At 44.7% G+C, this 15,178-nt stretch overlaps 1 protein-coding gene across 6 annotated transcripts in view; it reads left to right on the forward strand.

The window, feature by feature from the left end:
* STK11 (serine/threonine kinase 11) overlaps window positions 1–15,178 on the forward strand; it is a 73,842-nt gene that overhangs the window by 18,123 nt on the left and 40,541 nt on the right. For 5 of the 6 annotated variants that reach the window (XR_005223319.2, XM_037885433.2, XM_043535767.1 and 2 more), the window contains exons 2-4: window positions 6,545–6,628; window positions 12,662–12,751; window positions 14,676–14,808. Coding sequence is in view for 5 of the 6 variants with exons in the window: in XM_037885433.2 (XP_037741361.1) it covers window positions 6,545–6,628; window positions 12,662–12,751; window positions 14,676–14,808 (307 nt within the window). In the remaining variant the exon portion in view is untranslated. The remainder of the gene's footprint in view (window positions 1–6,544; window positions 6,629–12,661; window positions 12,752–14,675; window positions 14,809–15,178) is intronic. The other variant, XM_043535766.1, reaches the window with a different exon arrangement.

Here is a 15,178-nt window from a genome sequence, read left to right on the forward strand (position 1 = left end):
TGGGCGACCCCACATGCCGACCTGCTCCGTCTGGCCAGTGCTCCAGCTGGGGAGCGAGGCTGGGGCATGGTGGCTTGCCCTGCTCTGCCTGCCTGGCGCTCCAGCAAGCCCCTGTGCCCTGACCCCATTTACCCAGCAGGAGTGCCGGGGGGGGAAGAGGGGCTCGGAGGTGACTGAAGGTGGGGAGGGGCCCCCACTTGTTCTGGCCCAGGGACCCCACAAAACCCTAATCCATCCCTGGGTGTTGAGTGCCAGTTGCCACTGAAAATAAGGCTGCTTATTTAGGCTCCCAGATTTTGATTTGGGTGCCTAACTTTGGACATGGTGGCCTGCCGATTTTTGGTGGTGTATCTCTAAGTAGCACGGAGTCCCTTCCTACCTGTGTGCACATTCCCAGACCACCATGCCAGGGTACTTCCGTGCTGAGAGTGAGTTGACAGCTATTATGCACCTCCTGCAAATCCCTGTTTGTTCTCTGTTCTTGTTTATCCTCTTCCAAATATTGATCCAGTCTTGCTTCATTTGGGACATTTGGCAGAGTCAAAGCACAGGGTGATTTAGCTGTAGGCCATGTTAATGGACACTGAGTGGGAATACTAGTATTAGAGTGGGGTGAAAGAGCTTGACTCTTAAATGAAGGAAGGGGGAGGTTGATTTAAAATTTCTAAATCACTGCACGGTGAAGACTTTTTAAATGTCTATTGATTCTACCCAGTATCCCCTACAACAAGTGAGAAGTCTTAACTTGCTGATTTCCAAACATTTAGTAGGACTAAGGGCTATCTTATTATACCATTACTATGTATAGACTTGGAAAGGTTAATGCAGCCTACTTAAAAAAATTTCCCTGTATTGTCAACTTCTGTCTACAGCTTGAGGGCCATATTGTCTCTGTGATTTAGTTGGAACTATTCAAGCAACTTGTCTAATGCATGGGAGGATAATGTCATCTTTTTGTCAGTTCCAATTTATTGCAGATTTGCTTTTCTTTTTAGGATTTGTGGCATATTGTGGGCCTTTGTGCAGGTTCATCAGAAATGTTCACAAGCACATGGCAGTGGAATATCCAAAAATGGAAAAGCTTATTTTCTTCTATAGAAGACAAACGTCATTTTGCATAACTCTGTCGTCCACTTTGGGTGGAAAAACACAAATCAACTGCCCATGCTGTAGATTATTTGGCGCTTGAATTGTTACATTTAACTCATTGGCTCACTCCAGAAGAGGCTCATTGACATTAGCTATACAGTTAAATTGTGTGGAACTTATGGTGGTACTTTTCAGCTGGTAGTTCACCTCAACCGTAAGCGGCCAAACTAAAACTTGCCCATTTAAAATAAGAGGCCATGGAAACCTGTGATATGGCTATGGAGGTGTGGTCTGCAAAGCCATACCCCAGTATGCCGTGCTGCGCTTGGCCAGAATGGCATTCCATTCTCTCCTTCTCTCAGGCAGCACCTCTTCCCAGGGTGATGGTGGCTGCAAACTGTGTCACACTGCAGCTTGGATCTGGCTCTCTGCTTCCTAGCCGCTTGCTTGTGGAGCCCTCAGTCCAACTTTGGGTGTCCCCTTTGTAGTCCAGTGAAAACACCAGAAAGAAGTGGGCTGCTCCTCTTCTTGAAGTATTGGGTCTAGTTTACATGGTGTTTCCTGAATGGCCCATGTTGAATCCCTTTGTGCTGAAAACAGGTTCAGTGTACAAGTCCGCTGTGTGAACGGGAATAGCCCATGCACAGTGGAGACATGGGTGGCTGGCTCCGCCTGCCGGAGAAGAAGATGCTCCATGAACCTGGGGAATGTGGAATGAATAATAGCTTTAGTTCTGCTTGTTAGCAGGACAGATGTTCTTTCAGACAGAGTCCAGGCTCACCTTGTGGCCCTTTAGATTGGCTTCACTGCTCACTTTGTTCCCCTACTTTCCATGTGTGTGTTTCGCTTGTAACCCCTTTTTTTCTGGGCTTGGGGCCCCTGTACCTTTTCAAAGCTCTGTTAAAGCCACAGCTAATCTGCCAGCAGGTGTTGCTACTGAGTGATTGGAGGTTAAACCTTTCGCAAAGGTATGCTGCCTGCACAAAGCGTGCCCCACCCCATCCCCCACCCCAGGTTTTAGGGAGCAAAAGACAGAACAGGGCTGGAAATGGGTGGAGGGGGTCATTTAGGCAGTCCCATGATTCTAGCTCTAACTAGTATCCACTGGATAAGAGGGCAGGGGAGGCACCCAAGGTTATTTTGCTGGTGCTACCGCTGTGGAGAGGGGATGGCTTATCTCCCACTTCTAAGAAATGTGTAGCCGTCCTCTGCAGATAGTTCTGCAGCACCTAAAGCCTCTGGCTGTTGTGCATTTGCTCTCTTAGCATATTGCTTGTAATAAGAACTTGGCACATACATTACTATAACTCTGCAACATAAAAGGAACCCAAGCACTTTAAGCTGTATTTGCCTTCCTCATTATGTTGGTTTTTTTTTTTTTAAATGTGTGCTTGGCGTACAAAAGCCCAGCCACATGGATTATGTTCTAACGTGGGGAGAATATTTTGATTAAAAGGGAGTGTCAGATTCTGCCTGAGGCTAAAAGGTCTACTTCCTGTCTAACCCTGTAGCTTGTGAAAACTGAATTTGAATGCAGTCTTCTTGCCCTGTGTTTAAGACTTCTTAAAAAAAAAATTCCCACATATGTAAGATTTTTTTTTAATGTAAATATCTTCTGTTATGCTTCACTTGCTGTGGCTATTGAAAATAAGCCACTCAGATTCACTCTGTTTCTAGTTGGCTTCACTTTTCAGGCCCTCCTGTGTTAACACAATAGTTTCCTTGTGTGGACTGCAAATGCTATGGGAGGATGTCTGAATGGAAACAAACGTACTTTAAAAAAACTTAGCCATTTTATGTTTTTGTAAAAAAAACTGTCTTTGGAAACTAAAATTAGGGCTTGAGATACCAGTGTCCCATTAAAATGCAATATTTTTTGCAAACACTTTAAATCCATGTGGATGTTTGGCATTAATTTGAAACAAATCATCACTTCAGCAGAGGTTACTATGGAGCTGCCTAGATAGTTTTCTGTTGCATAAGAGGAATTCTGGATTTTTATTCAGCATGATTCACCTGTACCTAATTCTTGCATCTGCAGTTTTAGGACATAGTAAAAGGTGAAGGATGTGGTTCTAGTCCAGTGGAGACCTCTGGAACAAGCTGAACACTAAACAACTCTTGCTGGGCTGCTGCAATGATGTTGTGATTCACCACTCCCCTTGCAGTCTCTGAGATGTCTGTCTTCCCTTTTATGGCTATGGATCCAATGCGCGGTGTGAGATGTAATGCACTTGGACAGTGATGATGTTGCTCAGTCTCAAGGCACCATTGATAGCTAACTCTCCTGTGTTAAAGCAATGCGGGAGATGGGGAATGGATTACGGTAATGCAGGAAAACTATAGATTTCCTTTATACACACACAAGTAATCAAGGGTGCATCTCCTTGAATAACCACTCCAGGAAGAGTGGTAGCATGTGTAAGCTTTCTCTTTGCATAATTAACATTCTTTAATTAATTCTCATATGGAATAGTAACCAAGAAAAGCTTGAGTTGAAGTAACAAGTCCTTGTCCCTTCCCCATCCCCATGTATTCAGTGCATGTGGGTACCCATCGGCAGTGACTGAGAAGGGTGCTATGCAGGTGCTGACACCTTTATCTGAAGTATAGAATGTTTAATTGCAAACTTATTAACCTCATATTGCACTCTTTACTGTTTAACTGTCTAATGAAGTATTCTTGTTTTCTCAGGACACCTTATGGAACACTCAGTAGTCATCCTTGCATTTTTAAATTTTGTTTGATTTACTGTTAGTGATCGTAGCTGTTCCGTCTCTCTCCCCCTCTCTCATATATTAGAGGGGAAAACATCTTACTCCAGTTTGATCTTGTGTTAGATAGGAGGTCAGACCAGATGATCTAATTGGTCCTTTCTGGCCTTAAATTTTATGACTCTGAATTTCTTTAGTTGATTTTTGGCATCTGCCTGAAATCATGCAGAGTCAGTTGATTAGTTTCCTGTGTTTTGTGGAAGCCTTGTGTACGTGATGAACAAGGAAGGAGTAGTCTTAAAAGTGGCTATAAAACAGCAATTGACCATAGGAATTAAGGTAAGGTGTAGTACTTGGAATTGGTTTTTTAACTCCTTTTGGAAAACACTTGATTTCAAGTTGAAGCTCCCTTAAAAGAGGAACATAAGAATTGTCCCCCTGAAACAGAATGATGGTGTATCTGGTCTATTATCCTTTTTTTTGCAGTGCCTGATGTAGAATGTATCAAAAGGAGTAATGCACCTAAATATCCAATGTTACCCTGTGTTGTGACACAGTACAGTTCTGTTTCTTGCTTCTCTTGCTGCTGCTGAATGCATTGATAGCCCTAGCAATTTTATCCTAGCTCATGTAACCACAGATGATGGTGTTCATACATTCAGAATCATGACATGCAGAGAGAAAAGGTTTATTAGAACTGGGCATCCAAACAGCTTGGTAGATGTTATGTAAAACTCATGGTCCACCTCTGGGGCGCAGACACAGAGGCCAGCTGTGAATTCTAGCTTTCTAGTGTCTCTAGCAAGAGTGCTTGATCTGGGAAAAACTCCATGAAGCTGCTTCCTGCATATTATAGAATTCAGGGTAGTTTTGTGACTTCTACCCTGAACTATTGATTGGAAAGGATGCAGAGTCCATCTGTAGTCACTGGTTGGAGAAAGACATATCCTGTAAAGGCAAGCAGTCTGCAGGGCCTGGATGTCCCTGTGCAGTGTCTTCCTTTGCTAGCAAGCAGTGTTCTATCTAGGATGACATGCCAATGGAACCCTCTGATCCGCTTCCTGTGTGGGGTAACATAACATTAGATTGCTCTTCCTGTTGTTGAGCTTGCAGTTGCTCTGCTGTTCCTTGCTTGACAAATGGGGAGGAGACCTCCCCCCAGTCTTCCTGTGTAAAACATTGAGTGAAATAAGCCTAGCCAAACTTGATGGATAACCTGGCAACCAGATCGACCCTGGAAAGAAAGTTGCAATGAAAAATGAGCTTTAGGTTGACAGATGCTGTCGTTCATCCCAACGCTGTGTGCCAGCACAGCTGGATCTTGTGAACAATTCCACCATTTCCTTACTCTCAATTAAACATCCTCTTGCCGTGTTGGGAGGAAACGCAACAGCTTTGGACTAGTGCATGTGATGCGACAGAAACTGCCTAGAAACAATGCAAATACTTAGAGTACCCTGTGTGTAAAACGCCGTCTGTAAATGTTAAAGCACTCTATAAAGTATTATCTTTGCCTTTCAGAAGGGGGGGGTAACTGAGGCCCAACAGGTGGAGTGTCTTGCCCACAGTCACGCTGATCTCCATCCTTGCGCATGAGCCTGCCTAAGCGAGTTAACTTTTTTGCACTTTGCTGCAGCTTTACAGCGTGCAGGAGTTACCTAGACCAAAATCTGAACTCTGTGTGTGGAAATTGAAAGTCGGTACATAACAATAGATGGTGAAAGTAAATGAGATTTAAAAAAACCAATCGTCTGTTTTAATGAACTCAGGTGTTCTCAACACAAGCTTATTTTAAACCTAGGATTTATCTTGACGGTGCCCCTCCTCAGATCAGAATTCCCTCCCTAGAAGCACCTGTCTTATCAATCCTGTAAACCGAGTAGCAGGGTGAAGTTGCGTTATTACAGTTTTCTTTTACATCTTCAAAGAAAGCTAGATGTCTATCAGAATTGAATCAATCGTTTGACTTGTAACTGAAAGTTTTGGAATATGTAGGTACTGGGCAGGGCCAGCTCTTCAAAGTATTGCTTGTGATGTTCCCCCAGGCTTCGGTTTAATTCCTCTCCAAGGTTTGTGGAGGAAGTATGGCACTATGGGTGGTCAGGTGTATATAATGTGACTCTTCTTGCATGAGATGGGCGATGTGGTGCAAGATTTCTGGTGGTAGTGGTGAGTATCTGTATTTTGAAAAACAACCAAAGGTGGGGCTGGAACCTGGGTTCCCAGCTTCTAACGAGTGACTGTGCTATCTAAATGTAGAAGAAAGCAGCATATATCTGCAACTGACTGTTTTTTCTATAGCATTTACTGCTAAACAGGATTCTATTATTGATCATGCCAAGCCAGGTCAAGCCACTACACTAGGCTTTGGAGCTTGGTTCCCTGTGGAGTTTCTGGATTTTGGTGCACAAGGGCAGCTGCAGTTGTTCCCTGGTATAGTTCTGCTTTTGTGCACTGGTGAACCAGAATGCCTGTACCAGGAGTATTGAGTGGCCAGGCAGCAGTAATTTGAAAAGGATGCCTGCCTTTGATTGTAGTCAACTAACACAAGTATTTTTAGGTTCTAACCCTGGGTTAACAAACCCCAAAAACAAGCTCAAAGCTCTGTCAGTCAAACAGAATTTATCGCTAATCTTGGGTGAAGCAGCTGGGATTAGCATGGTCTAAAACTACTTTACAATTGAAGCAACTCTACTCAATAGTAGGGAAATACTCTTATTTTTTTTTCTTTCTTCCTCCAGGGAAATTCAGCTCCTACGACGATTACGACACAAAAATGTCATCCAGCTGGTAGACGTATTATATAACGAAGAGAAGCAGAAAATATATCCTTTTGATTTTCACTCAGGTGTTGATATGAAGGTTTTAATGCTTGTTACTTAGATTGTGCCAGTTCTAAATCCTCATAGCTTTGATGTTCTGTGTCTCTAAAGGATTCTGCTTTAGTTGGTTAACACCCATTTTAGTATTTCCTGGACTTGAAATTATTCACTAGTGTTAACAAACATTCTGCATCTCAGTAGCACTTTCCATCCAAGCACATTTCCTCAAGTTCTCCACGTTTCCTGTCAAGTAGAAGTACTGTCTATAGATAGGGCACAAAGACTGGAACTTGTTGACGGTCACACGGTAAATCAGAGCTGGAAATAGAACCTAGGTGTCTTAGTTCCCAACCTCCTGCCCTTACTAGTAGCTAACAGTGCCTTCCTCTTTGTAAACAGATCCCGCACTGTGTGTGCAGCAAAATGGAGTAATTCCTTTTTGTAATGCTGTTCCCTCATGGCCTCAGGTGTGGTGTTCTTTCCTTTTTTTAAATCATCCAGTTGTTCTCTGGAGTACGGATGCCTGCCAGCATTTCTGCCTTCCTTTTTCAGGAGTGTGTACTACTGAATTCTGGAGTCCTTCTCTAGAGGCAGTCTGCTGCTTGTTGTTCTTAATGGGTCAGAACTAGTTTCCAGTCTGACTAAAGCCACCTTGTGTTTTTTCCAGATCCCTTGAACGTCCCTTGATGCTGCTTTAGGCTATGTCTACCCTGCAGTTTTGTCAGTCGGGTGTGAAAAAAACACCCCCCAACTAACAAAAGTTTTACCGTCAAAAAGTACCGGTGTGGACAGCGCTTTATCTGCGGGAGATGCTCTTCCGCCAACCAAGCTACCACTCCTTGTTGGAGATGGTTTTATTTTGTTGTCAGGACAGCTCTTTCTTGCCAACAAAGAGCAGCTACACCGCCACTGTAAGGTGTGCAGTGTAGACATGGCTTTAGACAGCCTAAACCTGATGATAGACCTGAGAGATGGGAAACGTATCACTCCCACGGAATATGCAGCATGACTTTTCCAGACCAAACCATTCTGGTTTTGAAACCGAGCCTTGGGTTATGATTTCTGAAGAGAAACACCAAGACGTCAAAATGATATTTGGCACTTCCATGGCCTGCTGCATCCTCAAAGCACTGCACAAACGTTAAGAAATTAATTAAATACACTGCTCTTTTACTTTGAAAAGGAGACTAAACCAAAGTGAGCAGCCAGACAGTTCCTAATGAGGCTGTTACACTCCAGCAAAGTGCCTTTTGGCTTAAACCAATTTGACCTTATTGAGTCGAACCATTGTTGTTTTCCATGTTAAATAGTTGCATTTATTTTCAATAATGGCTTCTAAATACGGAGTGCTCCCTTTACAGTACATCAGTGACCAGCTAATTTAATCCAGCACTTAATTAGATCGAAGCCTTTGCAACCAAGTCATCAGTATTAAAAACTGCATCACAACTTTTGCCCTTATTTTGATCTTTTTGGTCAGTTACTTCTGGATAATTCAATTACTGTCCACAGAAAGCTGCCATTTAATTTAATAAGCTGAAATTCCAAATGAGAAGGGAAAAAGAGCCCAAGGGAGACATCGTGTGTTTGTAAATGGTGATGGCAGCTCATAGCTGTCATTCAGAAATGCTTGTGTCAATAAGCAAAGCCAGAGAGGGTGATTTTTTTTTCCCCCCACCTTTGCTTTCCTTCTTCTCTGTACCCTAATAATCTTTGAAAACCTCTCTCCACCAGCACTGTGCTCTTGGGTAACACTGGAATTGACTGTTTAATTTCCAAGCTCCGGCTGCCTTATTTTTGTTAAGTCCACTGGATTTGCTTTTCTCCCATTTCTAAATTCCCGTGAGGCTTCTGAGTTTATTCCCAAGCCTGCTTACTCTCCATGTGTAAACAGCTACACTGAGAGACCAAGCAAGGGCAGCCATTGGGCAAAGTTTCATGTTGCAGGAAGGGTCTTTACACTGGAGAAGTTATCTAAGGTTATGCCTTTGTCAGTGGAGACATGTGTTTATCACGCGATAACTAACATGGGTTAGCTATCCCACTGTGAAAACATAGTGGAGAGAAGGCACTTTCGTTTTACTGGCACATAAGCTAAGTAAGGTCAGCCATGGATGGGGGTATAGTGCTAACCTCTCCTAGATGCCTTGCAGTAAACAGTACATGTGCCTTACGTCTACTTAGGATTTTACTGTGAACTAACCAGATAAGTAGCTGAACTAATTTTAAAACCAGTTAGAAAATTTCCCCAGTGTAGACAGCCTCCAAAGGTCCATGTTTTATAGCAAGACCTGCTAAGGCCCTGTCCACAAGGGAATTAGCATTGTGACAGGTCTGCTAGGTTTGCTTTACAAATGCTATAGTAGCGTAGCTGCACAATGTGTAGATGCTTCCTACACTGGTGGGAGGGTTTTTTCTGACAATGTAGTTAATCCACATCTCCAAGAGACAGTAGGTAGGTCAGTGGAAGAATTCTTTCATTGACCTAGCTGCGAATACATCGGGAGTTAGGTTGACCTAACTTACATGGTCAAAGGGCAAAATTTTTCGCAGCCCTGAGTGACCTAGCTAGGCTGATGTAATTTTTAAGTCTAGACCAGGGTCATAGTTGCATTGTATCCATGGCTGTTGCTAGCGTGGCTCTCTGACTGCAGTCAGATGGGGGACTCTTGCAGGTCAAGGAAATTATTGTTCTAGCACAAACTGTCTGAATGTGGCAATGGCTCAGCTCATGTGAACAAAGCCTCATCGTGGATTTTGAGGCTTTGGGGATCTGGATAACAGGGAGGAGAATGATTTAAGTTAGATGTGTTACCTACAAACATTGTCCATCAGAATCATCCATTTTTTTTTTTAGTTTAGAATTTGAATAACTCTTGGTGCGTCTCCTCTCTCCTCCCCCCTCTTCCCCCCTCCCCGCCCCCGCCATTATAAAAGACCATCTTTGTCTCTTGAAGCAAAAGCTTTCGCCATTGAAAAGTGAGTTTCCAGAAGAGCAGCGGAGAGACCTATTTTGAACCTCTGCTCCACCATGGCTTTGCCAGTGTCACCCACCTTTGGGGTCACTAAGGTGGTGGTAGTGAAATGCTTAAGCTTGGCAATGCAGTGTTTAACAAGTTGCTTGGCTGGTCACAGGCTTCATTGATTGTGGTACCGGGAAAGCTATGATGAATCGATTTAAAAAAAAAGGGGGGGGGGGGCTTTGGCAGTTAACAGGCCATTGAGCAGATCTGCTGTTGATGGGAGGGCAGCACTGGAGATGAATGGAGAGCCTCATCCAAGCAGAAAATAAACCCAATTTAATAAGCAAACTCCCGGCTGGCACCCTCTCCTGATCGCTTCTATTATCAATAAATGCAATTGTGTGTGGGAGGAGAGCCCTATTGACTGGAAGAAATGAGAGCGTCAGCCTTTTCATGGTTGCCTGTAATCGATATACTCAGTAAAACCTTCCAGCCTGGATGATGTCTAGGTTCTAATCTAGTTAGTCAGCTAGAGAAGGATCAGCTCCAGATAAGGGCAGGGAAGCAGGCGCAGTCTGGCAGCTAGTTAAACTGGAAGCGGATTGTTCTTTCTAGAAAGGAACAATAGCTGGCGTTCACTCTGGGAGACTCCCATGAAGTAGGAGCTAGCTTTAGCATTGCTTGTTTGAAGGTGGGAAAGTTGCTGTCTTCCCACTTATTCCCTTCTTTGATGCAACCAGCCCGGTTGCTCCCTTGGTGGTTAGAACAAGAGTGAGATTTGAGAGATCTGGTTTCTATTCCCACTTCTGCCCCTGATTTGCTGTGAGACCTAGGGTCAGTCACATATCTTCTTTACCTCAGTTTCCTGCTCTGGAAAAAAGCCCTGAATGAGATATGCAGTATTGCTGATTTCATAGGCTTTCAAAGTGCTTTGAGAGCCTAGGATGGAAAGTGCTACAGAAGTGCAACTTCTTCATGAAACTGTGGCCGTCGGTAGCCCTGGAACAGTTGTCACAGCATCTGTGGAGATCAGCAACTTGTTTTTTGTCCTAGGCTGAAAAGGTATCTGCCAGGAGTGATTAAAATGGTGAGACTAATGCTCTGCACTCCTAGAGACCCTGTTCCCAGAGTTACGTTGCTCCCTTGTCTGCATCCCAGATGCTGTGCCCTTTCATAGCCACCCGATGTCTCAGGCTACCCGTGGGTTTAATGTGAGCGCCTGCAGGGTTTTCTGTTTGCCCGAGATTCCCGTGGGAGGAGGAGAAAACGGTGACTGTTGCTTTTGGCAGCCAAGTTGCTTCAGTTGTTTACCCGCTAGGTACCTCATAAATGCAAAGCTCGTTCTGGAGAGGGGAACAAATGCCAAAGTGTCTGGGTGGCAAAAGCCACCTTATAACGCCTGACGTTTTAGTATCCAAAGGCTCCCAAAGCAGCTTTTCCCCACCCCGGAAATGCTACTGCCTCTGTGGTAATAAGCTGCCGCTTTTAAACAGCACACGGCAACACCCTGTAAATTTGGGACAGGAACTGAAGAATACCACGCTTCATTGCACGGCTGACTTTAGTACACTGCTACTTCAAGAGGGAATATTGTCCAGGGCATTGGGAATAACCACTCCTAGCCTCCTGAAAGGTGTCCTGGGATCACTAACTTCTTCAGCATAGTGAAGTCCACAATGTTTGCAATGGGACTTCAGCCTGCTGGCGGATTTTAGACCTGTCATTCGCTGCTTTAGGGATACACATCTTCAGGTGAAGACCTGCCAGTTTTGTTCTGCCTCCACAGCTGCAGACAGGGTGGACAGACCTCTTCACTGCAGAGCATCCTGGTCTTTGGATCAAAAACTTTTCTAAACCAACACCTTCAATGTGACGTTTCTGGTGTATGTTGGGCTTTAATTAGCCTGGATCTGTGACACTGGTTGGCTGGCTTTTGGGGCTGAGCCACTTGATTCTTGGCTTTTTTCCTCATGAGCACTGCAGCAGCACGTGTCCTGCTTGACCCTAGCATGGCTAGTAGGCTGGTACAGAGAACGTGCTCATCCTGCAGCTTGTGTTCGAGAGTGAGATCTGCCCAGCACAAGAATAGAGAGCCAAGGCCCCCCTTTCCTGAGCTAGGGAACGCTGAGCTAGCTGGATAGTGCCCTTCTCCCTGTACGGTGGGGAGCACACGAAGCAATGGTGTATGGGCAATTCCTTTCTAAGGTCATCACCAACCTGATGCCCCTTCCTTATCACAGTTGTTATTGATTCCCTGGGATTTGCCATTCTGGGCAAAAATTGCTGAAGAGGAGCTCTGGCAAGTATTAGCCTTCTCTTCCCCCAGCCCTGGCCTGTGAGTGCCCGGACCTGGAGATCAAAGGAGCAGTGGGGCAAATGAAAGGAAAGATCACCCCACGGAAACCCAGACCTTGACTCTGGAAAAAATTCCTCAGCCCTGTTTCTGAGTTCCCTGTCTCTATTGGGTTTGGACAAAAGCCATAAAGTGAAAGCAAGAATGCTTGGTTTCTTCCTAAAACAATGCCATCCTCCCAAATCCTGTGTCTTTTAATCTGAGTCCAGCTATCTCTTTCAGAATGGCCAAAGGTGCTCTAGGAACCATGGGCCCCATCAAAAGTGCTGGTCTCAAAAGAGAGGCAAAAATCAGACATAGCCACCAATATTAGGGTTAGATGATGACAACTCTTCTTCCCTAGGATCAGAACTGGAGGGAAATGCAAGAGAGGTCATTCCTTTGGGAGTGCCGCAATACCTAACTAAGGAAAGTTACTGCTGCATGGAGCCACCGCCACCGTGAGCCTTCCCTTTAAACAGGCAAGCGGCAAAATGAGGGAATCCTTTCCCCAGCTTCAAAATTGGACTCATGCATCCTTTTAAACGCTGTCCTAATGAAGGCAGAATGGGAGGGCCCAACAAAACATGGGCTTTGTGGCATAATGACCTGTGCACGTACCATGCAAGGTTACTGCCTATACTGCTGCTCTCCAGTAGCACAGAATCGGAACTGTGGTGATAACACAGTGCTTGCCTGGGTGAGCATTTAACCTCTGTGCTTCCTTAACTCTGCCTTCACGTATATGGTGATGGAATATTGTGTGTGTGGGATGCAGGAGATGCTTGACAGTGTCCCAGAAAAAAGGTTTCCAGTCTTTCAGGCTCACGGGTAAGTGCAGCTTCAGTTCTTAACCCACGTTGTGCCCATCAATCTCTCCCACCTTTGCTCTGGCTCTTGAATTCAAGTGGAGGTTCTTCTGCTCTGTCACTTAGGCTGCTGGCTGCACTTTAAAGCAAAATTTGTTATGAGCAAAGAGTGCATCAGGTACCATCCATGGAGAAAATTAAAAGCTGATGGGTGGGGTGGGGTGGAGTGGGGGGGAAGGTTCTGGGATCCAAAAGCTTTTTTTCTATTGCATTTTTTTGGTGCCTCAGCAGCCTGAGATGCCTTCTTAACCCCTTTCTGAAGCTCTGCCTAGCATGTGCCTTAGCAGCTACAAAGAGACGGTTGAGGCCGTGCTGGGTGCTGTTGAGCTGCACCTTGTGGAACTCCCTGCTGCATCTCTGTGGCTTGACAGAGGTCGATTCCTTCAGAACACTTTCTGGTGTGATCAGGTTTTCCTCTGAAAATGAGATTCCAGTTTGGAGAAGGGAAATAAAAGTCCCATCGCTAATCAATTGGCACAGAACTAAACATGAAACTTGCTGATAAGTTAGATCCAGATTTTGCAGCAGGTAAAATGTATCTTACTGGTGTTCCATGGTGATTTTGTTTTACTGGGAGGGCATGTTAAGCGAGTATGACAGAGAATGGAGAGCATCAGCAGTGTGACTCCAAATATCCTGCCCTGCACAACCTGAGTGGGGCATTTAGAACCTAAGTGAAATCCTTTCCTCTCAGGCAAGTATGGTAAATGGAAGGGGACAAAAAGGAAAAACCTTTGGAGCCGTGCAGCCAAAGATGAGGGAAATTGGGGCATTTTACTGATGAGACTGACCTCTTGTGAACTGAGAAGGGAGATGTAGAGTTAAATACCAGAGAAGAAATTACAGATCTTTGCTGATGCTTAATCTGTCTAGTACCCAGTCTTGTTTTGTGTATTTCGGTAACGGCACACTAAGACTCCATGCTCCCTTGAAGCTCACAGCTGAAGAAACCTTAATACTTAAAGGGTATTTAGTGCTCGTCTGCAGCTTGCCAGGTGCTGCTGCACCTTTAGCTATGGGGCGAAGTAGGGGTTGAAATGAATTTAATTGCCCTAAGCTCTCCTAAGCGTTCTCCTAACAGTCAATCCTATACTTCCCTTTCTTTCTCGTTCTGCTCCTGCCAAATCTTGTCGCTTCCAGCGAGTAATTCTGCCCCGTACCTTGACTTTAAACAAATTGGCGATGTGCTGAGAGAAGCCACTTCAGGTTAGTGGTTAGATGCAGAAGTGGATTGCTTCGGTGCAGCACTTACCGGTCAGAGTTCCTGCAGAGGTTGGATGTGCATTTTCCACAGTGTACCCCAGCAGCAAAGGTGAATAGGCTCTGTCACTTCATATCTCTGGATGTCCGATCAAAGGACAACTGCTTGTGCGCCCTGCTTTGGATAACCCGCTACATAAAAGGGCAAGGAACGCAACTGTCTCTCACTTTGAGACCCCATGAGATGCAACCTGTAATGTCTACAGAGCGCTAGTTGCTAAGAGTTATTGTAAGGAAGGTAGGAGTCCAGCACGGCTTGCACCACGTGGAACTGTGCATGTTTCAAACACCTGCTGAGCTGCCGCGAAGTAAAAAAAAATTCTTTCAAACTGTACTATGCTGCCCGTCATGTGAACTTGCAACAATATACAGAATGGGAAGAGAGCTTTGATCTAGAACAGTTCAGTGTCCCAAGTTGGGGAGGTGGGGGTGTCCTGATGCCTAACTGTAGCAGGTAGTCACTTCTGTACTAAACATACAATGGACCTAATCTCTAGTTTCCCAGCAGCAAAGGCTAATGTTGGCCCAACCTGTGTTCCTCACTGTGCATATTGGCAATAGCTCTTATGGAGCTTCAGTCACTTGAATCACTTATCTTTTTTTTTTCCCCCTCTGACTTTTTCTAGGTACTTTTGCCAGCTCATAGATGGCTTAGAATACTTGCACAGCCAAGGGATTGTCCACAAGGATATAAAACCGGGGAACCTCCTGCTAACAACCAATGGGACACTAAAAATATCCGATTTAGGAGTGGCAGAGGTATGTGAGAATGGCTTGTGAACCCCATTCCCGTCTCTGTCTGTAGTGTACCAGCTGTAAACATACACACTGGAGACTTGGAGGGACACAAGTGTGTGTGTCCAAAAAAGCTACATCAAAAGAACTTTAAGGTTGCAAAAGTCAAGCACTCAAAAGTTAAGAAATTCCAGAACTGAGGTTGCCTTTGCCACTTTAGTTCAACCCCTTGTGCTATGCATTATTCATTCCCCTGTAGTTACAATCGACTTTAACTACATGATTTCATACTAAGTTTTCCACATTAGACCAGGTGAAAACTGAGATTTTTAGAGTCTGATAACTGAGTTGAGTTTAGATGACTTTTCACAGGGACAGCAAAAGGCACATCCGT

The sequence above is a fragment of the Chelonia mydas genome, chromosome 25 (genome assembly GCF_015237465.2).
Source record: "Chelonia mydas isolate rCheMyd1 chromosome 25, rCheMyd1.pri.v2, whole genome shotgun sequence".
NCBI lineage: Eukaryota > Metazoa > Chordata > Testudines > Cheloniidae > Chelonia > Chelonia mydas.